The 26183-nt window shown below is 41.6% G+C and overlaps 1 protein-coding gene across 1 annotated transcript in view; it reads left to right on the top strand.

Annotated features, from left to right (window-relative positions):
• Tsga10 (testis specific 10) overlaps positions 1 to 26183 on the top strand; it is a 103594-nt gene that overhangs the window by 31240 nt on the left and 46171 nt on the right. The window contains exons 7-10 of the mRNA XM_032900959.1: positions 764 to 934; positions 1021 to 1098; positions 1986 to 2137; positions 24363 to 24478. Coding sequence (XP_032756850.1) covers positions 764 to 934; positions 1021 to 1098; positions 1986 to 2137; positions 24363 to 24478 — 517 coding nt within the window. The remainder of the gene's footprint in view (positions 1 to 763; positions 935 to 1020; positions 1099 to 1985; positions 2138 to 24362; positions 24479 to 26183) is intronic.

Below are 26183 nucleotides of genomic sequence, written 5' to 3'. Positions count from 1 at the left end.
CATAGTAGTGCACCTAATCTAGCAAGGCCACACCTCCTAATAGTGCCACTCCCTGGGCCAAGCATATTCAAACCACCACACCCACTGAGTAGATAATCATCAAAATTGAGAGTCAGAGAGCAGAGTGGGACATAAAATCATCTGTAGATGTGCGGCAGCTCTGGGGCCTCAGGATTGTTGAGTGAGTGTTCAGAGACCATGGTGAGCTGCGAGCAAGGACTGGTGGAGCTCTCTCAGGGTAGATGTACCAAGACATAGAAATAGCATCGAGAGAGTTACAGCAAGAGAGAGGGAGGGAGGGAGGGCGGGAGGGGGAGGGAGGGAGGGAGAGAGAGAGAGAGAGAGAGAGAGAGAGGTATTGTGGATGCCATTAGACAGATATTCCACCAAGGTGTGCTGAGGTCCAATTTATGTCTCAGAGCAGGTAAGTGGAATATACCACATCTATCTTAGCTACACACATACACATATATATCACACACACATATATCACACACACATATATACATATACATATATATCACACGCACACCCATACACCCATACACATATATCACATGCACACATACACCCATACATATCACACACACACACACACACACACACACAGAGTTATTTGTGAACTCTTGAAAATAAAAATTCTACCATTTTCTTATTTCTTCAATGCTTGCATATTATTCTGGTTTTGGTTTTAACCAACTGGATATGCTGTATGTGTAATTTAAGTTTTTCTTTTTAAAAATTCTATGTATTTCTACCATAGGCACAGGAAGAAATTGCTCGACTTCGACGAGAAATGATGAAAAGCTGCAAGTCTCCTAAATCAACTACAGCACATGCTATTCTTCGCCGCGTCGAGACGGAAAGAGATGTCGCCTTCACTGATTTACGAAGAATGACCACCGAGCGAGATAGTCTGAGGGAAAGGCTCAAGGTGTGGCAGTATTCCGTGTGTCTTCAGTGGTACAGCACGAGGGCAGCAGCACTGAGCGTGCTTTGTTATGCTTGTGTCTTAAACAGATTGCTCAAGAGACGGCGTTCAACGAGAAGGCTCACTTGGAACAGCGGATAGAGGAGCTGGAGTGCACAGTTCACAATGTAAAACCAAGTTCCTGCTCCCCATGCTCCCCATGCTCCCCATGCTCCCCATGCTCCCTCCGTTCTCTTCGCACTGCCTTAGGAAGAATCCCTGTAGTTCTCTAAGATTGTGTTTGCAGTCCTAAGCTGTCTAAGGTGGTCCTTAGTCCTCCGTCACTGTTCACACAGTCAGTCTCCTCTAGAAATAGCTGCAGCCTTTTATTGTTGGTGTGTTTGGTTGCACAGCTTTTTTGTTTTCATTGTTAGGATGTAGTCTCAGAAGTATTAATTTTAATTATTGGGGGGTACAGGGTCTCATTATGTAGTCCAGGTTGGCTTTGAACCCATGATTCTGCTGCTTCAACCTTCTGAGTGTTGGCATTATAGTTCCACTACGCTTGGCTAATTTTCATTGTTTTCTGATCTCCGTGTTCAGTTAAAGATAATATTGCTAAATATGAGTATATCAAGCATTTGAGATGCTCTTGATACATATTTGCAGTACAAAAACAGTTACAGGTTTGAATGTACTGATATGTTCATTTGAGGTATTTTCCTATATGTAAAAAACAGAGAAGAGAAAATATTTATTTTCATAATCCTGCTTTATATGTAATGTTTAACCTTGGCTAATGAATGAATCTTTTGCATATTCATTATGCATTTAGTCAAGTTGAACCTCACTGAGAAAGGTAGACTGACATACTGAGACAGACAGGCTTTATAGTGACGCTATGTGGTGACTTGGTTTTACTCCTACTGTGGAATACTTTACAAAGCCTTCTGCAGGGGTCAGGTCTACCCTAGTGACTGTCTGATTGTGTAGAGCCTGCACTTTGCCTCTCTGCGGCTCGGACCAATAAGGCTGCACACTGATGGTGGCTCGCTTTGTCATTCCACTTGTGTAGCTGGATGATGAGCGCATGGAGCAGATGTCAAACATGACTTTGATGAAGGAAACCATAACCACTGTGGAAAAAGAAATGAAATGCTTAGCAAGAAAGGCAATGGACACCGAGAGTGAGCTTGGCAGACAGAAAGCAGAGAATAATTCTTTGAGGTAAACCTACATTGCCATTAAACAACCAAAAGTTTGCTGTACTGAACCACTCTGCTTCATAGTACATTTCATAGTGAAAACTTGATTATCTGTTATCTCCCATTTAAAACATTTATAGGAAGCAGTTGTAGAAACCTCAGCAACATGTAATGGTGTCCCCAAGTCACTTAGCCAGAAAAGCCTCATATACTGAGTTTAAGAAAGCCCAAACTCAAAACCTTAAGGAATAGGAGTAAATTGATTAATCCTTTCTTTGCACTAGTATAATGGCAGGAGGATTGCTGCTAGAGCATTGTGTGGGCAGGAAGACACTTATATATCTGAGATCCTATGTTAGAATTTGTTAATGTGAAACAAAACTACTCAAGTTTCAGTAGAGATGCATTCCTCTTTATCTGTAAACATGAAAAATGTTAGTTGATGTGAATGTGTAATATATTATTAAATCTACAGAAAATAATTGGGCCAGAGTCTGCCCTTGATCTTGAGGACCTGTGATGCATAGTAGGAACCGCTTGTCGGGGCAGATAATTACTCAACCTCCTGCTTTTCCTTGGAAAACTTCTTTCTTATAACACTGCTGAAAGCTCACACAAAATGCAAGTGATACCAAAGCAAGACAACAATAATAATGCAAGCCTTGAGAAATAAAGAGAAGCAAGGAAAGGTTAAAGTCACCTATATAAAAGGGAGAAGGTTAGTGTAGAACTGCTTCCAACCAGAAATCTGTCCAGTGTAGCATGGAGTTTTCCCGTGTGACTGAGCTCAGCCAGAGGCAGTTTATACCTGGCATTTTCAATTTCATCCCTCAGGCCTTCCGTGTTGTTAGAAGTTCTTACATGGGTGGTAGCCTGGCTGTGCTTTGCGCCTTGATGCAGGGCCTTGCTGGGTGGCTCAGCACTTTTGCAGTTCCCCGTTTCTCTAGGACAGCAGTGTGCACCCTGCCCAGTGGTTTCCAGGGATTTTTTTTTTTTTTTGATGTATGCTCGCTTATTCGAAAACTCTTACTGACGTATAACTGAAGCACATAGAGTAGAAGGTCAATGTTTGATATACTAAGGTTGGAAAACTTTAACCTTTAAAACCAGCAGCACAGTCAGGTTCTAGCTTACTCTGCACTCGTAAGTCTCCTCCTGCAATTTCACACTCTAGTGATTCTCAGGTGACCATTGGTTTTGTTTCAGGCATGGAGGGATTTGAATTTTCTAAAAAGTTAAGCCATTGAAATCCTGTCGTCTATGTTGCTTCATCAGGCTACTTTCCCTGGTGTGGTTATTTAAGTTTGCTCCTCATGCATTTGTGTTGCACATGACCATCCTGTTTGGTTGCTGAGCTGTGTGCCATAGTGTGGACGTGTGCTTTGACAGCTGCACGCTTTCCAGCTTGTGGCTATAATAAATAAACTGCTAAGTCCTGGCCCTTGTAAGTCTTTGTGTGGACATATGTTTTATTTCTTGGATTAATATCTAGGAGTAAATAGCTAAGTATATGTTTACCTTTCGGGGAAACCATTAACGTCTTTCTCAGTGTGGCTGTAGTAGTGTGCATTTCTCCAGTAGCATTGAGTTTTTAGTAGTTACATAATCTCGCTAGCATTTGATGTGCAGTTCATTTTTAACACCAGCTATTACTTTGTTGTATAGTTCTTTTATAAATTTTATAAAAAATTTTAGCTTTAATGTGGAATGATAGAAATTGTATGTATTTAAAGACTACAGTATAGTGTTTTGATGTACTGTGAAATGATACTTTGTGAACTTGCCTGCTGTGTTCTCTGCTCCCAGCTCCTGTTTGTGCAGGTAAGTACTCAGTGCTAGCAACTAGGCATTCGTTTCTGGCCCTTTGTCCCTTTCTTTTTATTTTTTATTTTTTATTTATTTTATTTTTTATCATTAAAGACCTGTTTATTTCTTTTTTATTAGATATTTCTTTATTTATATTTCAAATGTTATTCCCTTTCCTGGTTTCCTGTCCATAAGCCCCTACCCTTCCTTTCTTCTATAAGGTTGTTCACCTCCCCATCCACCCACTCTTACCGCCCCCCTAACCACCCGATATTCCCTTGCACTGGGGGTCCACCCTTGCCATTGGTGGACCAACAAGGCCATCCTCTGCTGCATATGCAGTTGGAGCCATGGGTCTGTCCATGTATAGTCTTTGTGTAGTGGTTTAGTCCCTGGAAGCTCAGGTTGGTTGGCATTGTTCTTATGGGGTTGCAAGCTCCGTCAGCTCTTTCAATACTTCCTCTAATTCCTCCAACAGGAAGTTCAGTTTCAGTGGTTTGCTGCTAGCATTCGCCTCTGTATTTGATATGCTCTGGCTGTGTCTCTCAGGAGAGATCTATATCCAGTGCCTGTCAGCATGCACTTCTTAGCTTCATCCATCTTACCTAGTTTTGATGTCTGTATGTATATGGGCCACATGTGGGGGAGGCTCTGAATGGCCGTTCCTTCAGTCTCTGCTCTAAACTTTGTCTCCATCTCTCCTCCTATGGATATTTTTGTTCCTCCTTTTAAGTAGTGAAGCATCTGTATTTTGGTTATCCTTCTTCTTGAGATTCATGTGGTCTGTAGATTGCATCTTGGGTAAATCGAACTTTTGGGCTAATATCTACTTATCAATGAGTGCATACCATGTGGTATTTTTTTTTGTGATATCACTCAGAATGATATTTTCTAGTTCATTCCATTTGCCTATGAATTTCATGAAGTAATTGTTTTTGATAGATGAGTAATATTCCATTGTGTAGATGTACCACATTTTCTGTATCCATTCCTCTGTTGAGGGCATCTGCGTTCTTTCCAGCTTCTGGCTATTATAAATAAGGCTGCTGTGAACAAAGTGGAGCATGTGTCTTTGTTGTATGTTGGGGCATCTTTTGGGTATATGCCCAGGAGAGGTATAGCTGGGTCCTCAGGAAGTGGATTGTCCAATTTTCTGAGGAATCTCCAGACTGATTTCCAGAGTGGTACCAGTTTGCAATCCACCAACAGTGGAGGACTGTTCCTCTTTCTCCACATCCTCACCAGCATCTGCTGTTGCCTGAGTTTTTTATCTTAGCCATTCTGACTGGTGTGAGGTGGAATTTCAGGGTTGTTTTGATTTGCATTTCCCTGATGACTAAGGATGTTGAACATTTCTTTAGGTGTTTCTCAGCCATTCGGCATTCCTCAGCTGAGAATTCTTTGTTTAGCTCTGTACCCCTTTTTTTAATAGGCTTATTTGACTCTCTGGAGTCTAACTTCTTGAGTTCTTTGTATATTTTGGATATTAGCCCTCTATCAGATGTAGGATGGTAAAGATCTTTTCCCAATCTGTTGGTTGCTGTTTTGTCCTAATGACAGTGTCATTTGTCTTACAGAAGCTTTGCAGTTTTATGAGGTCCCATTTGTCCATTCTTGATCTTAAAGCATAAGCCATTGGTGTTTTGTTCAGGAAAATTTCCCCAGTGCCCATGTGTTCGAGACTTTTCTCCACTTTTTCTTCTATTAGTTTGAGTGTACCTGGTTTGATGTGTAGGTCCATGATCCACTTGGACTTAAGTTTTATACAGGACAATAAGAATGGATGGATTTGCATTCTTCTACATGCTGACCTCCAGTTGAACCAGCACCATTTGTTGAAAATGCTATCTTTTTTCCATTGGATGGTTTTAGCTCCTTTGTTAAAGATCAAGTGACAATACGTGTGTGGGTTCATTTCTGGGTCTTCAATTCTATTCCACTGATTTATCTGCCTCTGTACCAATAACTTACAGTTTTTATCACTATTGCTCTGTAATATTGCTTGAGGTCAGGGATGGTGATTTCCCCAGAAGCTCTTTTATTGATGAGAATAGTTTTCCCTGTCCTGGCTTTTTTGTTATTCTAAATGAATTTGCAAATTGCTCTTTCTAATTCTATGAAGAATTGAGTTGGAATATTGATGGGGATTGCATTGAATCTGTAGATTGCTTTTGGCAAAATGGCCATTTTTCCTACATTAATCCGGCCAATCCATGAGCATGGAAGTTCTTTCCATCTTCTGAGATCTTCTTCAATTTCTTTCTTCAGAGACTTGAGGTTCTTGTCATACAGATCTTTCACTTGCTTAGTTAAAGTCACACCGAGGTATTTTATATTATTTGGGACAATTGTGAAGGGTGTCATTTCCCTAATTTCTTTCTTAGCTGTTTATCTTTTGAGTAGAGGAAGGCTACTGATTTGTCTGAGTTAATTTTATACCCAGACACTTTGCTGAAGTTGTTATGAGGTTTAGTAGTTCTCTGGTGGAACATTTGGGGTCACTTAAATAGATTATCATATTGTCTGCAAATAGTGCTATTTTGACTTCTTCCTTTCCAATCTGTATCCCTTGACCTCCTTTCATTATGTGATTGCTCTGGCTAGGACTTTGAGCACTATATTGAATAGGTAGGGAGAGAGTGGGCAGCCTTGTCTAGTCCCTGATTTTAGTGGGATTGCTGGTTTTATTGATTCTTTGTATAGTTCTTTTTGTTTCTACCTGGTTGATTTCAGCCCTGAGTTTGATTATTTCCTGCTTTCTACTCCTCTTGGGTTTATTTATTTCTTTTTGTTCTAGAGCTTTTAAGTGTATTGTGAAGCTGCTGCTGCTCCCTCCTGTTTCTTTCTGCAGGCACTCAGAGCTATGAGCGTTCCTCTTAGCACTGCTTTCGTTGTGGCCTATAAGTTTGGGTATGTGGTATCTTCATTTTCATTAAATTCCAAGAAGTCTTTAATTTTTCTTTATTTCTTCCTTGACCAAGTTATCATTGAGTAGGTCATTGTTCAACTTCCATGTATATGTGGGTGTTTGTCGTTATTGTTATTGAAGACCAGCCTTAGTCTGTGGTGATCTGATAGGATGCATGGGATTATTCCTATCTTCCTGTATCTGCTGAGGCCTGTTTTGTGACCGATTATATGGTCACTCACAGGGAAGGTCCACTGTCTGTGGACACAAATACTCTTCGGGTGAATATGCACATAAGCAGCTTGACTAGATCAGTGGGGTAGCTGTATCTTTCAGTGTTTGAAGCACTTTTTAAAAATATAAAATACTATACTCATAGATCAGTGCCTTGTTCACCATCTTCAGAGAGGCTTCTTTATGCAGCAGATGGGAGCAAACACAAAGACACACAGCCAGACAATATGCAGAGAGGAACACTGAGCCCCACTCAAATGGGTGCCTCCATCAGATCCTCCCTTTAGAGCTCAGGGAACCTGGTGGAAGAAGAGGCAGAGAGATTGTAAGACCCAGAGGGGATGGGGACATCAAGAAAACAAGGCCTTCTATGAGCAACACGAGCAAAGCTTATGTGAACTCGCAGAGCTGGAGCAGTAGGCACAGGGTTGGTATGGGTCTGCACCAGATCCTCTTCGTGTTTTATGGGATTCCTGAGTGTGGGAGCAAGTGGGTCTCTTGCTTCTTGTGCCTTCTTTTGGGCTTTTTTCCTTCTGTTGGTCTGTCTTGTCCAACTTTGATATGATAGTTTTTATTTTATAATATTTTGTTATAATTCAACAGTATCTTTAGAAGCCTGTTCTTTTCTAATGAGAGACAGAAAGGGAGTTTGAATGGAGGGAAGATAGAAAGGAACTGGAAAGAGTAGAGGGAAGGGTTTAAAAACAAGAAATAAAAAGAAACCAAAATAAATACATAAATAAAATAAATGGTAGCTGTCCTTATAGGAGTGAAGTGGTATTGCAGTTTTGATCTGTGTTGTATAATACCATGCCTGGTTTTGCTAAGAGGCTTGTGACGTTCATATCTAGATGTTATATTTTCCCCAGTGTGGTGTCTCAGTCAGTGTTTCCTTAGCGTCTGCATCTTCTCTACCCTCCTGCAGGTGACTGTTAGCTCTCTCCAGGGTCCATGGTCCTCTCTCTTCTTCACTCATCGCTTCTCCAGCAGTATTTCTAAGTGCTGTGGCCATGAGTTTACAGGTTGTCTCTTCTGCTTCGTCATGGCGGCTCCTGGTGCTGCCTCACTTTTATTCCCCGTTATGTCTGCTTTAACGCCACATTTCTGTCAGGCTCCTAGCAGTAGTTATAGCTAACTGCTGAATATTTTATTTGTGTGTTATTTTTCCTGATTTCATTAACATGTCTATGTTCTCTCATAGCTCAATTGACTGCCTTAATCATTTATTTTGAATTTTTGGTCATGTGCCTTCAAGATTTATATTATTGGGAGATTGTGTCAAGTTTTTTGGTTTTTTTTCTCATGGTTCTTTGTTTGAGTTGATGTGTGCATATTTGTCACCGAGTTTTGGTAGGAAGGCATCTTCACACAGTAGTGAGTACAGAATCCAGTTCATGCAGTGGAGAAGGCACATGGCCAGTCTTCACCAGTGTGTCAGTTGTGGTTGTGCACAGGCAATGGGCGTGTATCCTCAGCAGCCATGGCTGTGGGTGTCTGAGCAATGCTAATGCTATCACAGCTCTTCTGCTTGTTTTCTCTTTTCTCCAAGGAGAGACTAGGAATGAGGTCATCTGTTTTGACACCTGTGCGGTGTATGTGGGCATGCCTGGCCCCAGAGTCCATGTCCAGCATCCTGTGCTTGGCTGCTTTTGCTCCAAGGATGGATGCATGGATATGTTTGCTCCAGCAATGGTAGTGATCTTTGTAGGGTGACTGGGGAACTCGGTATGGAAGCAAGATGTGTGCAGTGGCAGTGACTCTAGGGCTCAGGGCATCAGCTAGCTCACTCTGCTTCCACACAAGATGTCTGGTTCTGGGTTTTTGTGGAGCACTGGTTATGTATGTGGAGAGTTATAGTGTGCATGCACATGCACCACACATGCACATATGTGTATGCTGAACATGCACAGCACATGGGACAGGCCTGAGACAGTGCTAGCCTGTGGATATCTGGTATCTGAGCTGCAAGCAAGCCCAGGTAGCTTATTACTCTGTGGCTTGAAGCACGTGTGGATATTGGAGGAGTGGTCACAGCCCCAGGGCAGCAGACAGTAATGACTCCTTTCTGAGAGGAAGGCCATAGCAGCTTCTCCCCATTTAGCTGACCTGACCTGTGGCGGGGATTGATGGTGGTTACCTTCATGGTGAAAGTCGCAATGACTCACGCAGAGAAGGCTGCTGGTCACCAAGGCAGCAGTCTGTACATGGCTGATACTCATTCTTAGTGCCTCCAGATGTGCTAGGTCTCTCTGTGTGTGTGTGTGTGTGTGTGTGTGTGTGTGTGTGTCTGTCTGTCTGTCTGTCTGTCTGTCTCTGTGTGTGTTAGAAAGACTGGACTCTTGTCTGCCATACTGTGTTTGTTACTGTTTTTTGTTGTTTCTGTTTTGTTTTATGGGGTGTTTTTTGTTTTTGTTTTTGTTTTTTTTGTCCTACCTCAGCCTTCTGATTTCTGGGATCACAGACCTTGGCTATCACTCTGACCTGCCATGTTGTTAAAGTAATTTTTGTTTTTAGTTTTGAGAACGAAGCGCCATAATGGTTGTCTTAGCTTTCTTTCTTTCTATTGTAAATAAAAACTATGACCAAAAGCAACTTGGGGAAGAAAGGTTTTATTTGGCGTACATATCCTGGGTCACAATTCACTGAGGGAAGTCAAGCAGCAGCTGAAGGAGAGCACATTGGGAAATGCTGCTAACTAGTCTGTCCTGGTGACTCATTCAGTTTTCTATCTTATATACACCATAGCCACTTACCTAGGGAGGCACCACCTACAGTGGCCTGGGCCTTCCCACATCAGGTACTAATCAAGAAAACAGCATGGGATTGTCTGCAGGCCAATCTAATGGCAGCATCTTTACAAGACCCTCTCTCCCAAGATATGTCTAGGTTTGTGTTTGTGTAACCCTGGTTTTCAGAGGGGCTCTGTCTTACTTCCACTCCAACAGAGTGTAAGGGGTGCAATTTCTACACATTCCTGTTAACATTTTAATTTCCTGTTGTTTTTGGTGGTTATACTGAGTCTTGATACTGAGCATCATTTCCTGTGCCTCTTAGTTATTTGTATGTCTTCTTTGGAGAATTGTCTTACTTACATCCCCATTATTGACATTTATTCATTGCACATACTATTAGATTTCATAAGGATATTTTTTATGAACATACACACACACACACACACACACACACACACACACACGTGTGTGTGTGTGTATGTGTGTGTGTGTGTGTGTCTATTCTTAGTTAGGGTTTGTATTCCTCAACAGAACATCATGATCACAAACCAAGTTGGGGAGGGAAGGGTTTATTCAGCTTACACTTTCACATTGCTGTTCATCACCAAAGGAAGTCAGGGCTAGAACTCACACAGGGCAGGAAGCAGGAGCTGATGCAGAGGCCGTGGAGGGGTGCTGCTTACTGGCTTGCTTCCCCTGTTTGCTCAGCTTGCTTTCTGATAGAACCCAGGACTACCAGCCGAGGGATGGCACCACCCACAATGAGCTGGACCCTCCCTCACTTGACCACTAATTCAGAAAATGCCTTACAGCTAGATTTCATGGAGGCATTTCCCTAGGGGAGGTTTTTTTCTCCGTGATAACTTCAACTTGTGTGAAGTTGGCACATAAAACCAGCCAGTACAACTGACCCCTTGTCAACCTGACACACAAACACATTGCTATTAAGCCTCAACCCTTACTTTCTTTTTTTTTTTTTTTTTACTTGTTAGAATAGATTTTAATTTTTAGAGCTGTGGTAGGTTCAGCAAAATTGGGCAGAAGATACATAGATTTTGAATTGGTAGGTTGGTTTCCCAGCCAGTGAATCTCTGGAGGTACGGCACACTCATCTGACATCAAAGTTTACATTGGGGTTCACTCTTGATATTGTCATAGGGTTTTACTGCTGTGAACAAACACCACGACCAAGGCAAGTCTTATAAGGACAAAATTTAATTGGGGTTGCCTTACAGGTTCAGTTCATTATCATCAAGGTGGGAGCGTGACAGCATCCAGGGCAGGCATGGTATAGGAGGAGGTGAGACTTCTACAGCTTTATTTCAACCCTTACTTTCTTATTCATCCCCAAGATCTAAATAACTTTAAACGTTCCACAGCCTTTTCAAATTCTTACATATTAAAATTTCAATCCCTTTAAAATATGCAATCTCTTTTGAAATTCGAAGTCTTTTTACAATTCAATGTCTCTTAACTGTGGGCTCCACTAAAATATGTTCTTAATTCAAAGGGGAAAAATATCAGGGCAGAGTCACAATCAAAATCAAAATCAAACTCTAACCATCCAATGTCTAGGATCCACTCATGTTCTTCTGGGCCCCTGCGAGGGCTTGGGTCACTTCTCCAGCTCTGCCCTCTGTAGCACTCTAAGCTCAGGTTGATCCACTCTGCTGCTGCTGCTGTTCTTGGTGGTCATCTCATGGCACTGTCATCTCCAAAACTCTGCAGTCTTCCACTGCAACTAGACTGCATTTTCACAAATAGCCTCACATAGGCTCTTTTCATGCTGCTAAGCCTCAACTTCTCTGCCCATCAGTCCTGGGCCTTCAACTGTCACTGAGGCTGCACCTTCACTAATGACCTCTCCTGGTCTCTCAGTGTCAAACATCAGCTGCTATCCCTTCATGTTTCAAAATCAGCACCACCTGGGTGACTCTTATACATTACCAAGTCTGTCTTCCAACAGAAGGTATAACTATGTCTGCCTCTGGACCACAGCTTCTCTGTGCTCTCAGGAAACAATTCCCAGAATATTTCACCTCAGGTGAGCTGGTCTCTTCATAATTACTGCTAATTTCTTTTTTTTTTATTAACTTGAATATTTCTTATATTACTGCTAATTTCTTAGCTCCAGCTAATCAGCATCAATCATCCCAGTAATACAAAGATTTTACTTTAGAAGTTCTGGTATCTTGTTCACAAGATCACAGCTGATTCTTCAGCCCCAGCTAACCAAAACCACAGAATCTTCACAATCAAAACAGCAATGGCCCTGATTAGAGTCTTTAATCTTCCCTGTGAAATTTCACAAGCCAGGCCTCCATTGTTTGTACTGTTCTCAACATTATCTTCCAAGATCCTACAGAATATCTTAACATCCCAATGGCTCTTCTAGCTCATGGTTCCAAAGTCCTTTCACAGTCCTCAAAACATGGTCAGGTTGTCATAGGAATACCCCACTCCTGGTACCAGTTTGTCTTAGTCAGGGTTTGCATTCCTGCCACAATACATCATGACCAAGAAGCAAGTTGGGGAGGAAAGGATTTATTCCACCTACATCATGGGTTTGTTTGCTGTTCATCACCAAAGGAAGGCAGGGTGGGAACTCACACAGGGCAGGGACCTGGAGGCAGGAGCTAATGCAGAGGCCATGGAGAGGTGCTGTTTCCTGGATTGCTTCCCCTGCTTGCTCACCTTGCTTTCTTATAGAACCCAGGACCACCAAACCCAGGGATATCCCCACCCACAATGAGCTGGACCCTCCCCCACTTGACCACTAATTGAGAAAATGCCTTACAGTTGGATCTCATGAAGGCATTTCCTCAGGGGAGGCTCCTTTCTCTGATAACTCCAGTTTGTGTCACATTGATAAATAAACCAGCCAGCACATATATGGTCAGAGTATATGATATATATCTTTTTGTGTCTAACAATTCATTTAATATAATGACCCTTATTTGATTTTTTCCCTTCACACAGTGTAGTATCATTTTTCCTTATGACTGCATACAATCCCATCGTGTGTGTGTGTGTGTGTGTGTGTGTGTGTGTGTGTGTGTGTGTGTACCATATTTTCTTTATCCATCCTCTGTGGAGAAGCACTTAGTTGGTTCCATTCTTCCCCATCACTGCTGCGAAGAGTGCTGCAGCAAACACCAATAGCAAGAATCTCTGTGATATTGGCTTTGATTCCTTGTGGTAACTACCAAGGAATCATAACTGGGAGTATGGTAGATTAGTTTTAAATTTTCTTCTAGAAACTTACATGTTGATTTCCAGGATCACTAGAAACATCCTCTTGATTTACACATGTTAATCGTTAATGTATTTCATATATACTGGCTTAATGTTTTAATTCTCTATTATATGATTATGACTAATAGCAAGAAAGTTACATTTGAGCAGAACTTTTCTTCTCTCTGTCTCTGTCTCTCTCAAGGTTTTGAACTTGCTCTATAGACAAAACTAGCTTTGAATTCACAGAGACCTGCCTGTCTCTGCCTTTTGTGTTTTTTGACAGCTGGGATTAAAGGTGCACACCACCAACACCAACACCATCCGGCCTGGAAAATGTTCAAAGACTGTGAAAACTTTTTATTGATTATTAAATTTCTCTGCATGGACTTCTTTATTTTCTTTTCTTTTTCTTTCTTTCTTTCTTTCTTTCTTTTTTTTTTTTTTTTTTTTTAGCTGGGGACCAAACCCAGGGCCTTGCGCTTACTAGGCAAGCGCTCTTCCACTGAGCCAAATCCCCAACCCTGGACTTCTTATACAATCATTTTATGGTCCTTGAGAGGCAGGAAACTCAAAGTGACTACATTTGACTGGGAGAATATGCTTTTCAAATGTATATGTTATTGTTGCAACACAATGCTGTTTAGAGTCATCTGTGACATTTTAAGTGATTTAATATTTTTTAAATCGTTATGCACTGCCCTGTGGAATTGATAATACTACATGTGTTTATTCAATTAGTTGGTGAATGTTTGGCTTAATGACTTTGTTTTTTACTCTGAGGAACAAGGCAGGTATATATCTTTTATACAAATCTTTTGTTCTTTACTTATTTTTGTTTTGTGTATGTGGGCATATTGTCTGCATATGTCTGCAAAGTCACAGTGCAGTGACTATGGAGGCCTGAGAAGGGCATTTGATCCTCAGGAACTGCTGTACGAGCCCCGAGCCACAGAGTATGGACATATGCACAGACTGTAGGTGCCTGTGATGTCAGAGATGTCAGATGTCCATAGAGCCAGAGTTCCAGGTAGTTGTGGGCACACCATGTGTGCTGAGAACCAAACTGGTCCAAGAAAAGCATGTTTTTGACTGTTGAGCCAGCCCCACTACCTGGTCTAACAGCAGTAGGATCAGTGTTTGAGAGAGAGAGACTTTTTTAAAGACAGCATCCTAAATAAGGCCAGACGACAATGAGAGAAGATTAACAGCTTATTTTTCTTCCATTGTGTTTAAAATCCCATCCTGGGGATGAAGCCAGTTTGGTCATAGTATGTGCTGTGGAAGCCAAATACAGCACTGGCGCTCCATAGTTTTCAGGCCTTCAGCAGTGACAGAAGGCTCTAGAGCAATGGTTCACAACCTTCCTATCTCAACCTGCTGTGACCCTTTAATACTGTTCCTCATGTGTGGTCACCCCAACCATAACATTGTTTTATTGCTACTTAGTACCAATAATTTTGCTACTGTTATGAACTGTAATGTAAATATCTGATATAGTGTTCCTTTAAAGGGGTCTTGACCCACAGGTTGAGAACCATGTCTCTAGCAGCTGATCTGCTTTCTGACCTCAAGCTAAGGCCATAGGACTCCATGGTTACCCTCATCTCCTAGCCAGAGTTAAAGCTACTAACTAACCCCTTACAGCTCACTGCCCCACTGACCTTCCTGCTGTCTGAAACACTTACTGGTCAACATCCCAGCTCCTCCCTCTCCATCACTACCCCTACAGGGTCCTCCCCCTGCCCCCATTGCCATGACTGCCTCCTAGGCTTGTTTTTCATCATAAGGCAGGGGCAAGTTGTCCCCAGGTTCCTGAATTTGTGATTGTTCCATATTGTAAACCATTCAAAGTAGGGAGGTTTGCCGATCCACCTTAGTCCATTGGGATTGTGCAACAAGTGCTTTTATCTGCCGAGCCATCTTGTCATGTACATGTGCACTCTCCTCATCATTTCCGCATCTGGTAACAGCTGAACACTAACCAGGTGTGTGTGTGTGTTTCTGAGATCCTTCCGCTCCTTTGAAAGGGTCTTCGTTTCAAATCTTCTGTCCAGGTTGTACAAAGACGAGGGATTTTAAAACTATATTTGATGTTGATGATGCTGATTGGTGTGGGTGTACATGTGCCACAGTGTATGCTGAGAGGTCAACACAGGCTATCAGCCCGAGTGCTGAGTGCCTTTACCTACTGAGCCACCTTGCCAGTTTAGTAGTTGTTTTTAATATGCAAAAATGGGCATATGAGAAAATGGTAGCTTAGCCAAATATCTTGGGGGATTTTCTCTGATGTATTTTTTTGACACTTGAACCACAAGATTCTGGAATACTTTGATTTATTTTATTTTAGAGTGTCTCATGAAGCTCAGGTTGCCTCTGTACTTTGAGTGGAGGATGATCTTGAACTCCTGATCCTCATGCTTCCAGAAACTCCCAAGGCATGGTCATATAGGAGCCACTATCGCCATATCTCTGAATGCCTACTTGAAGATTTGGTTTAGTTAGTTGTGAGTTTTAATTTGACTATTTTGATGACTATATATAGTTTCCAACTTTCTACTCTTTTTCTTATATAGGTCACAAGTGTTTTATAGAGATCTTTTTAAAAGAAAATATATGGTTGTGTGGCTTTAGTAATGCAAGGCTAGCTAGGATATATAGCAGTGCTTTACATATGCTTAAGTGTGAGAAGTAACTACCCCTTTTTATAACATATATTTTGTTGGATTTGCACCTGTATGCTTCTTGACAAAGTAAATGAAACTTTTCATAACTTTTAGATGTATTATTTGCTTTATTTTATGTTCATGTGTTTTGCCTGTGTGTATGTATATGCACACCTGGTGCCTGTAGGAATCAGAAGAAGTTAGTCAGGTCTCCGACTATAACTCCCTGGAACTGGAACTACAGATGGTTGTGAGCCAGACTCACACAGGACAGGAACCTGGAGGAGGAGCTAATGCAGAGCCATGGAGGGGTGCTGCTTACTGGCTTCCTCCCCCTTGCTTGCTCAGCCTGCTTTTTTTTTTTTTTTTTCCGGAGCTGAGGACTGAACTCAGGCCTTTGCGCTTGCTAGGCAAGCGCTCTACCACTGAGCTAAATCCCCAACCCCCCCTCAGCCTGCTTTCTTATAGAACCCATGATCACCACCCTAGGAGTGCCCCCCCTCAATGGATTGGGCCCTCCCACATCAATCACGAATCAAGAAAATGTCCCACAACCTTGCCTACAGCAGGATATTGTGGAAGCATTTTCTCAGTTGAAACTCCTTTCTTTCATATGACTCTAGCTTGTGTCAGTCAAGTTGACATAAAATTAGCCAGCACACCATCGCTCCAGCCTCCTTTGCAGAACTTTTATAAAAAATTAGTGTTACTTGCTTTCCACTCCCATAGATTTGTTTTTTACTTAATAATTTATTTCTGTGATCTAGACCCAGGAATTTATTTTAGTACTTTAAAATAAAACTTACAAGAGTTGCAAAATATAGAAAAGCCTATTTATCCTTTGCCCATTTTTTTTTTTACCAGTATCATATTTTACATAACTAGACTATAATATCAAAATCTGGAAATCCACATAGGCACAAATGTGTATGTATATAGTTCTATGTCATTTTACCATATGAATATTTTATGTCAGTCACCATATTAAAGATACAGAATTACCCCTTGTCTTAGTCAGAGTTTCTATTCCTGCACAAACATCATGACCAAGGAGCAAATTGGAGAGGAAAGGGTTTATGCAGCTTACACTTCCACATTGCTGTTTCATCACCAAAGGAAGTCAGGACTGGAACTCAAGCAGGTCAGGAAGCAGGAGGTATGACCTGATGCAGAGGCCATGGAGGGGTGCCGCTTACTGGCTTGCTTCCCCTGGCTTGCTCAGCTTGCTTTCTTATATCCCAGGACACCAGCCCAGGGACGGCACCACCCACAATGGGCTGGGTCCTCCCACCTTGACCACTAGTTGAGAAAATGCTTACAGCTGGGTCTCATGAAGGTATTTCTACAACTGAGGAGCCTTTTCTGTGATAACTCCGGCTTGTGTCAAGTTGACACACAAAACTAGCCGGTGCACCCCTACAAAGTGATTCTCTTTGGTATTCCTCATAGACCTCATTTCCTTACCTCCAAATACCGTACAGCTGGCTCTCACTAACCTGCCTTATCATTTTGCCACTTCAAGAATTGTATCAATATAGTCATATGGATATAGATTTTGAGATAAGTTTGAAAACTCAGACTAATACTGCGTAAATTCATCTAAAAGCTTTTTGGATGAATTTGTTGTTGGATGTGTGCTGTTCGGAGAGACTCTGGTGGCTCCTTCTTTGTTGTGTTGTGACCTTCCTAAGCTTTCAGAGCCCTGGAGAACCTGGAACACCAGAAACCGGAAGTAGTTACTGACCTTCAAAGCTGTGGTTGCCAACTTCATGCCATGGAATGATTTTTTTTAATCCTTCCCAGAAGACATGTGATGTAGGAAACCTTCCAGAGCATGGCTTCTCTAGGGAAAAAATGTGTGGAGACCAGAATATTGGAAATGGTACCAAAGTCCTGGGTGATACATACAAGTCAGCTTGTAGAAGAGCCTTGGAAATGAGTCTTCTGTGCTGCAAAATGAGTAAGGGGGGCAGAACACTGAAGGCGGCAACGAGAGCCACAGCATAACTCAAGGAGCAGAGATGTTCTGATCACAAGGGAAGAAACTGTTAGTGAAGAGCTAGAGTATGTTTGAACATGACTTCTGCATGTGAAGTCAACCCCCCCATTGTGTGGTGGTGGTGGTTGTGTGTGTGTGTGTGTGTGTGTGTGTGTGAGAGAGAGAGAGAGAGAGAGAGAGAGAGAGAGAGAGAGAGAGAGAGAGAGAGGGTGTGTTTGTCATTCCTCCCCAAACTCACCTTCAGAACTCATGCAGAGAAAAAAGGAGTATGATTAGGAGGAGACTGGAGCAAAATGTGACTGTGATGGCCAGCCTTGGTCGTCAGCTGAGACACCTAGGAAGAGAGCCTCAGTTGAAGAGTTGCTCTCATTAGATTGGCCTGTGAGCATGTCTGTGGGCGTCGTTGGGATTGCAAGGGAGGGGCCAGCCACAGTGGGTGGTACTATCTTTGCACAGGTTGTACACAAAGCTAGCTGAGTAGACCACAAGGAGCAAGCCAGCAGTCAGTATTCCTCCATGGTTTCAAGCTACTGCTTTGAGCTCTGCCCTGACTTCCCCTCCTTACATATCATGAACGAAGCCAGATAAACCCTCTCCTCCCAGGCTGCATTTGCTGATGATTTTCACAGCAACAAAAACCAACTAGAATTTTGGAAAACCTTATTTCCAGAAACAACGAAAAGAAACACACTGGAGACACCCTATAAAGATAACTCTAGAAAGATGAGCCTATGATAAAGTCTCCAGTCTTCTCCGTTCTCTTAGGAATTAATTATACAGGGACTCCCATGGGAAAGAACCTTTATGGATGTATGTCCTATGGGAAAGGCTTTGGCTGCCAAGGACTCGTCAGTTTTGGGAAAGGACACACATTGGAATGACACCTATATGTAAGCAGACGGGAGAGGTTTTAGTAGTCTTGTTTTTTGTTGTTTGTTTGTTTTTGGTCAAAGACATGCATGAGTGTGTATGGCAGAGACACCTCATGAATGAAAAAAAAAACCCAATAAACTAAAACAAAACAAAAACTATATAAACCCACCAGTACTACCAAAACCATGGGAAAACCTTTCTGTGTTCTACTTCCTTCAGATACACAAAAGAATTCCCAAAGAAGAGAAACATACATGATTAACTGACATAAATAGTACAGTGTGTCGAGAATGTTTTTGAAGATATGCAGAAGTTGAAATCAGCACACATGTAAAGGTGCATACTGACCAAAACCTGTGAATGCACAAACCGTCAGGAAGGTTAAGAACCACTGCTCTAAAAAAATATCTGGACTTGCTGAAATGTGAAATTTGAAAAGCAAAATAAATTACCCATCCGATTTTTAAAGTCACTTTTTACTGCTGAGTCGTATCCAACAGGATAATTGTACCACAAGTAGTTTAACTATTCTCCTGACACAGTACATTTGTTCTTTTTATCTCTGAGATTATAACATTTTCTCCTTCCACACTCTCCCATATAACCTTCTTCTCCCCCCACCAACTGTTATCACATGTATTTGTGTATATTCATATATATTGCTAAGTACGACCTGTTTAGGCTACATGTTACTTGTATATATGTTTTGAGGGCTGGCTGACTGGCACTGGACAACCAATTAGTGTGCTCTTTCCTAAGGGACACTGCCTCTGACTCCCAGTTGCCTCAGTTGCCTGTAGTTCTTTATGTAGGGTTGAGGCTCCTCTGTCCACCTTGGTGAGTCCATTGGTGTCATACATGTTTGGATCACATGTGGGTGGTCATATTGGTCAGACTTGATGGACGTAGTTTCTGATGTTACTAGGAGAAACAGTCTCATGGCAAACTCCCTGACCCTCTGGTTCTTTCCATCTTTTGCCCATCTTCTGCAGTGTTCTCTGAGCCTTAGGTGTGGGAGTGTCTGTCGATGTGTCCCTTGGGATTGGACCAGGCTCCATAGCTCTGCAGTTTGATTGGCTGTGGTTTTCTGTGGTGCTGTCCGTCTGTTATAGAGAGAGCTTTCCTTGATGAGGGGGGAAGTGTGGGTTCAAGGACAGATGCTTATAGGTTGTCAGGGACGATATTAGTTTAGTAAATTGGAGGTTGTAGATTCTCCCCCAATAGCCATGACTCACTAGCACCAAGTAGTTAGCTAGGTTTCCAGTACCAGACATGGTTTCTAAAGGGCATCTAAAGTCCATTCAGAGAGCTGTTGGTTACCGCCAAGCTGTGTGTGCCACTGCTGCACCGTAGGGTTTCATGTCCTGCTGGTTGTTGATGTGGACAGTAGGCATCATCACTGGGTAGGACCGTTGACAGCCTCCCTTCTTTGGAAGCTTTCTTGGTGCCTTCTGGTGGCATAAAAACTGGAAAGCATATCCAGATTGTTTCAGTGTGGGGCTATAAAAGCAAGGTAGAGTGGACTCATCTACTGCAGCTGTGAATATGACTCCATTCTCTCATTTTAAGTTTTGTTTCCTGTTTTCATTAATTCTGACTTTAAGTGCTTTCCTTGACATTGAAGAATTTGATGTGTATGGGTGTATTATATTTTTACTGTGTTAGTATACTATTTTTGGTGAAATTTGCTTCCCTGTAAAGTTCTCTTTTACTTGAAAATTTCATAGATATATACAATACTTATTACCTCTAACTCTTCTGTTCCCTCCCTCCAAATGTGTGTGTGTGTGTGTGTGTGTGTGTGTGTGTGTGTGTGTGTGTATTCAAGTCTTCCAAAAATATATACATCCAGTAAACCCAGTCAGTGCTGCCAGGGTGCATACAGCTATGGTGCTGTCTACTGGGGGCATGGACAAGCTGCCAATAGCTACCCCTTAAAAAAGTGACTCTCGGGCTGGAGAGATGGCTCAGCGGTTAAGAGCACCCGACTGCTCTTCCAGAGGTCATGAGTTCAATTCCCAGCAACCACATGGTGGCTCACAACCATCTGTAAAGAGATCTGATGCCCTCTTCTGGTGTATCTGAAGACAGCTACAGTGTACTTATATATAATAAATAAATAAATCTTTAAAAAAAAAAAAAAAGTGACTCTCCCTCTCATAGCAGCAATCAACTGCCAGTAGATGCTTGGCTTGCAGTCATGGCCTTGGGAGTCACTCCCACCACCATGTTAGAATTTTTAACCAGTTTGATCTTGTACAGGTAAGCGTAGTTTTGAGTTCATGTGTTCAACACTCATATTATGTCCTGAAGACAGCATTTTACACACTCCTCTCTACCCTCTGGCTCTTACTGTCTTCTTGCCTTCTCTTTCTCGATGTTCCCTAAGCATTCCAAGTCACTTGCTCTCAACACTCTGAACAGGTAGGAGCCTTTGCATTATCGACTACCTACTGCAGCATGAAGCTTCGTAGTCAAAGGTTGAGAAAGTTCAAATCTATGAATTAAACAAAAAGGAAATTTAGAAGGCAGTTTGACAACATGACCATTTAGAAAAACAACACTAAGCAATTGCTTCTTGGGCCTATGACTTTTCCTAGCCATGGATTTTGACCATGTTTACAATACCAACATGAAATACCCCCTCTCAATCAGACCTCACATCCAGCAATTGGTTACCCCATAACAGCCTCGCCAGTACTGGGTCATTGCTTCTCACACTGTTGCCTAGTAGGTCAAACTTATAGCCTGTATAAGACCATTCATGTCATTTCCTCCCAGAGGCCTGCATAGCACCTTCCAGCACTGTGAAAGCTAAGTCAGCTTTTCACAGGGACACAAATTGACTTTTCTGTGTCCTGCAACCAAAGTATTTGGTGTCTTCCGCAATAGAGTCTTGCTGCCTAGTTATGATGGTCAGTCAAAAAAGTGATTGCAATAGCCTATATCGTGGGTGTCTCTGGGGCAGTAGTTCTCAACCTGTGAGTCATGACCTTTTCACAGGGTCACCCAAGACCTCTGGAAATATCAGATATTTACATTACAGTTCATAACAGTAGCAAATTACAGTTATAAAGTAACAACAAAAATAATTTTATGGTTGGCGGGGTCACCACAGCACGAGGAACTGTGTTAAAGGATCACAGCATTAGGAGGGTTGAGAACCACCGCCCTGGGGGCATCCCTGACTATTGACTCACAGGGAGGTAGCCTATGCCTAACATTGAGTTTCATTTAGTAACCTATGTCTTCTGGAGCATGGCTCTTCACGCAGGATACCTCTGTTCAAACTTCTTTTTCATTCTTGTGATAGTCTTTTATGTTTATGAGTATTTTGTTTGCATGTATGCCTATGTAACACATGTGTGTCTGGTGCCTGTAGAGGTCTAAATTGGACATCAGCTCTCTTGACGTGGAATGAGGGGTGGAGTGAAGCCCTCTGGGGCTGGGACTGAACCTGACTTCTCTGCAAGAGCGACAGGTGTTTCTGCCTCGAGAGCCCCTGCTGCTTTATTCTTGATTAGTTCACTTTCTAGTGGGCTTCCATAATGCTCGCACGCCCTTAGTTTTGGTTAATCTGCCCCTACCCTCCTTTCATCCCTCTGAAGTTCTTTACTTTTATCCACTTACGCCTGCCCTAATAGATTCAGATTAGTGCTTCCTTTTCTAAGATTCCATCTTTCATTAACCACCATGCCTTTGAACACTGCCTTGATCCTCTTCCTTGACTTGACTTGATAGACAGCAGACCTTCACATTTCCATCTTTATGTCTCATTCTCAGTTTCCTGTGCTCTTAATAAAGGAGATTCCCTCTGATTGGTTTGCTCCATTTTGCTAGTTTTCTCTTTAGCTCTGTTAACTTGTTCATTGAGCTTTGTTGTTTTAAAATTTTTAATTATATTAGTTCAATTTTGTGATATATTTTTAAAAGTTGTTTTTCTTTTGATTGTGTGTTCTATTTTATGATTGTACTTAACACATCTGTTTTAAAGCTTCAGTTCATTAGTGCTGCACTCTGGAATTTGGGGTTATCTAATTTAGTTTTAGCTTCTTACTGAGTGTGCACTGTTTCCCAGCACAGTCTGTCACTTGAGGTGGGGACCTTTTCCAGCAGGACTGCTCCTGAGCCTCGGCTTTCACCTGGACGGAGAGCGCTGCCTCCAGAGAAGCTTTGCCAGAATCACAATCTATGTGTCCAACTTGGAACCAACTTTGACTTTTATTTTCTTTAAAACTAAGAATTTCACAAGGAAGAGTTCCCTGAGGCTTTTAACAACTTCCAGATTCTGTTCTTCCATTAGTGGTATAGCTCAGTGGGCTTATGTGGGCTACTTCAGTCTATTCTTTATGATAGAGATATCTTGTGGCACCCTTTTCTTTTGTAGGCCACCAAGTCAGATAAACTGAACTATGACTAGTATAAGTGTCATGGCTGAGAATGTGCACAAGCAGACTTCCCATACCATGTCATGTGTGTGTAGTATCACCCAGTGATGGCAGACACCTTTAATCCCAGCACTTAGGAGGCAGAGGCAGGTGAATTTCTGGATCAAGGCCAGAGCAAGTTCCTGGACGGCCCAGACTACATGAAGAAATCCTGTCTCATAAAACCAAACCAAGCCAACCAACCAAATAAATAAATAAATAAATAAATAAAGTGGCTTCACATTATCTTCAAACAGCCCAGACTACATGAAGAAATCCTGTCTCATAAAACCAAACCAAGCCAACCAACCAAATAAATAAATAAATAAATAAATAAATAAATAAATAAATAAAGTGGCTTCACATTATCTTCAAAATGCCTAAGTGTGGTTTTGATAAATGGGCTTCCATATTTCAAGAAATGGAGGCCGCTTTACTTCCACAGTGGGGACGATGGACTTCCTGAGACTATGGACAGTGCCAACTCCGTTCACCACTGTTTCCTCAACTTCTAGTGCCAGTGTGCTTACACATGCCAGACTATGTGGGTGGGGTAAATAAAATCTGTTTACGGGAGATTTAGCTGTAAAGGTGAAAGCCCAGAATAAAGCTAGAAGTCTGATAACAAGGAATCCGTGATCCTGCTTCAAAGTCCATGATTACCACTCATGTGATACTTTTCAGCCAGAAAATCACGGTCTGGAGAGCTGTGTCATAAGATTTAAAGGTACTAAATACTAAGTCTAGGTAAGATGTTTCAGTTTATCTTTATAGCATAACTCTAAAATGTGCATAGCAAACACAACAAAGCAAAAATATTAAGTGTGAGTGTGTGTATGTGCATGTGTGTGCGCATGCCTGTGTGTCTGTGTGTGAGTGTGTCTCTGTGTGTGAGTGTGTGTGTGCACGTGGTGTGTGTCTGTGTATGAGTGTCTGTGTGTATGTCTGTCTGTGTGTGTGAAGCCACAAGTCACCATGGGGAGCCCTCCTCAGTTGCTCTCTATCTACTTTTGAGTTGCAGTCCTTCTCTGTGAATCCTGAGCTCACTGACTGGGTGGGCTGTCTGACCAGTGAGCTTCAGGACTGTATGCTCCCTGCCCTCTCCCAGCCCCGTGCTGGCGTTATCCTTAGTGGCTGCCAGCCTGTTATTTGGGATTTCAACTCAGTCCTCAGTCTGCGCAGTAGGGCATTTATCTTTCTAGCCCAGTTCCTTGTTTTGCAAATTTTCTGTAGTGTGGTTTTATAAGGACGTCAATATTAAAGGGGAAAACATATTAGTGCACTTAAGAGCTTTTGGATTTAAATATACTAAACATTGACAAAACATAAAAATTCCAGAATTAGTTTTTATTATTAAAATATTTTCAGACTTTTATATGAAAATACAGAAAAAGATCTTTCTGATACTCAGCGACATCTTGCTAAGAAAAAATATGAACTACAGCTTACTCAGGAGAAAATTATGTGCTTGGATGAAAAAATTGGTAAGTTTTTTTCTGTTATTGCCTTTTATTTTTCTTAAGTTTGGTAAAATATACATTTTTCTTTTTCTTTTTTTTTTCTCGGAGCTGAGGACCAAACCCAGGGCCTTGTGCTTTCTAGGCAAGCGCTCTACCACTGAGTTAAATCCCCAACCCCAAAATATACATTTTCAATGTTACAATTAAAGTATATATACAGTATACATATATGAAGTATACACACACACACACACACACACACACACACACACACACACACACACACACTCTTAAGGACTGAAAGAGAAGTCCTTAGCCTTAAGTTTATGAATAAGATTAATGGAAAATGCATTTTTACTTGACTGTAACATTTTAAATCTTAGATTTAGAAGGAAAATACTTAGCTATGACTTGAATTTCATCAATCAAGAGATAGTTAAAGCCACAGCCCCTTTTTCTGTATGATAATTCAGTTATATCAACAATAGTATTTGAGTTTATAAAAATCGCTTTGATAAAAATTCCCATTTATGATAATGGGAACGTCTTATTGCAATTACAAGCGGCAGATAAGTTTTTCTCTGGATTATAGAAGACTAAAGAAGAGAAAATCAGAGCTGCGTGGTGGTAGCACACAGCTTTACTCCCATCCCTTGATAGGCAGAGGCAGGCAGATCTCTGTGAGTTTGAGACCAGCCTGTTCTGCAGAACCAGTTCTAGGACCGCCTAAACTACACAGAGAAAGCCTGTCTTGGAAAACCAAAAGGGAATGATTCGGAATTCTAGGGAAAAATCGTCTTTACCTCGAAAAGTACATCAATTGATCGTCCAATCCTAAATGGTCAGCCCTGAAAACATGCATACAAGTGACACTGTGTAGTCTGAGCAGGCTGGATCTAAATATTTACATATGCACATATGTATAACAGTTAAGAAGAAGAAGCCATAAATTTGAAACAGAACAAGGGGGCTATGTGGGAGGTTGTGGGAAAGAAATGAAAGGAGGTTGGATGATTTAATTATAATCTCAAAAAGTAATTACTCAAACTCCTTTCTTTTGTTTAGTAATGTTAGCATTAGTAGCTAGGTAGGTGGGATTGCTACTGATTGAGACATGAAATAGTCAAAGAGAAATATGAAAGATAATATAATAAGATACCTTATGTAAGCGGGCATTTTAAAACCATGAAGTCACCTAGGGGGAGGGGAAAAAAGCAGAGAATAAGAAGAAGAGAATCCAAAATAGGATGAGAAGAAACCACAGAGGTAGGAGAAAAGCCCAGAAGTGAATCCATTTGGAAGGCAGGAAAGAAAGGTGTTTTAAAGCAGAGGTGTGCTCTCTTGTTAGAGACTTTTGGAAAGTGAAATAACACAGAACTAAAAATGTCAATCAGCTTTAGCTCCCTGGCTGTTTTGTTAACAGTGACAAGAAAAGCCTGGAGTGTTATTTGTGGAAGAAGCAGTGATTCAGGAATGAATGGGAATTCAAATAGAAGTGGGAAAGAACAGAAAAGTCTGGAGACTTGTGTATATATGTATGTATATGCATATATATACATTAAAATATATACAGACACACATTTGCACCATGAAATAGGGTCAGAATCCTTGAAGTGAGTACAGGAAAGCAATGAGATTTCCTCATATTGAAGATGCTAGGGCTTGCCCACCAGTGGTAGAGGCTGCTGTGAAGTAAAACCAGCCTGAGCCTTTATGACAGATCGAACAG

This window comes from Rattus rattus, chromosome 4, assembly GCF_011064425.1.
Source record: "Rattus rattus isolate New Zealand chromosome 4, Rrattus_CSIRO_v1, whole genome shotgun sequence".
Taxonomy (NCBI): Eukaryota; Metazoa; Chordata; class Mammalia; order Rodentia; family Muridae; genus Rattus; species Rattus rattus.
Note: the sequence above shows the minus strand (reverse complement) of the source record. Positions and strands in the feature narration are given on the sequence as shown.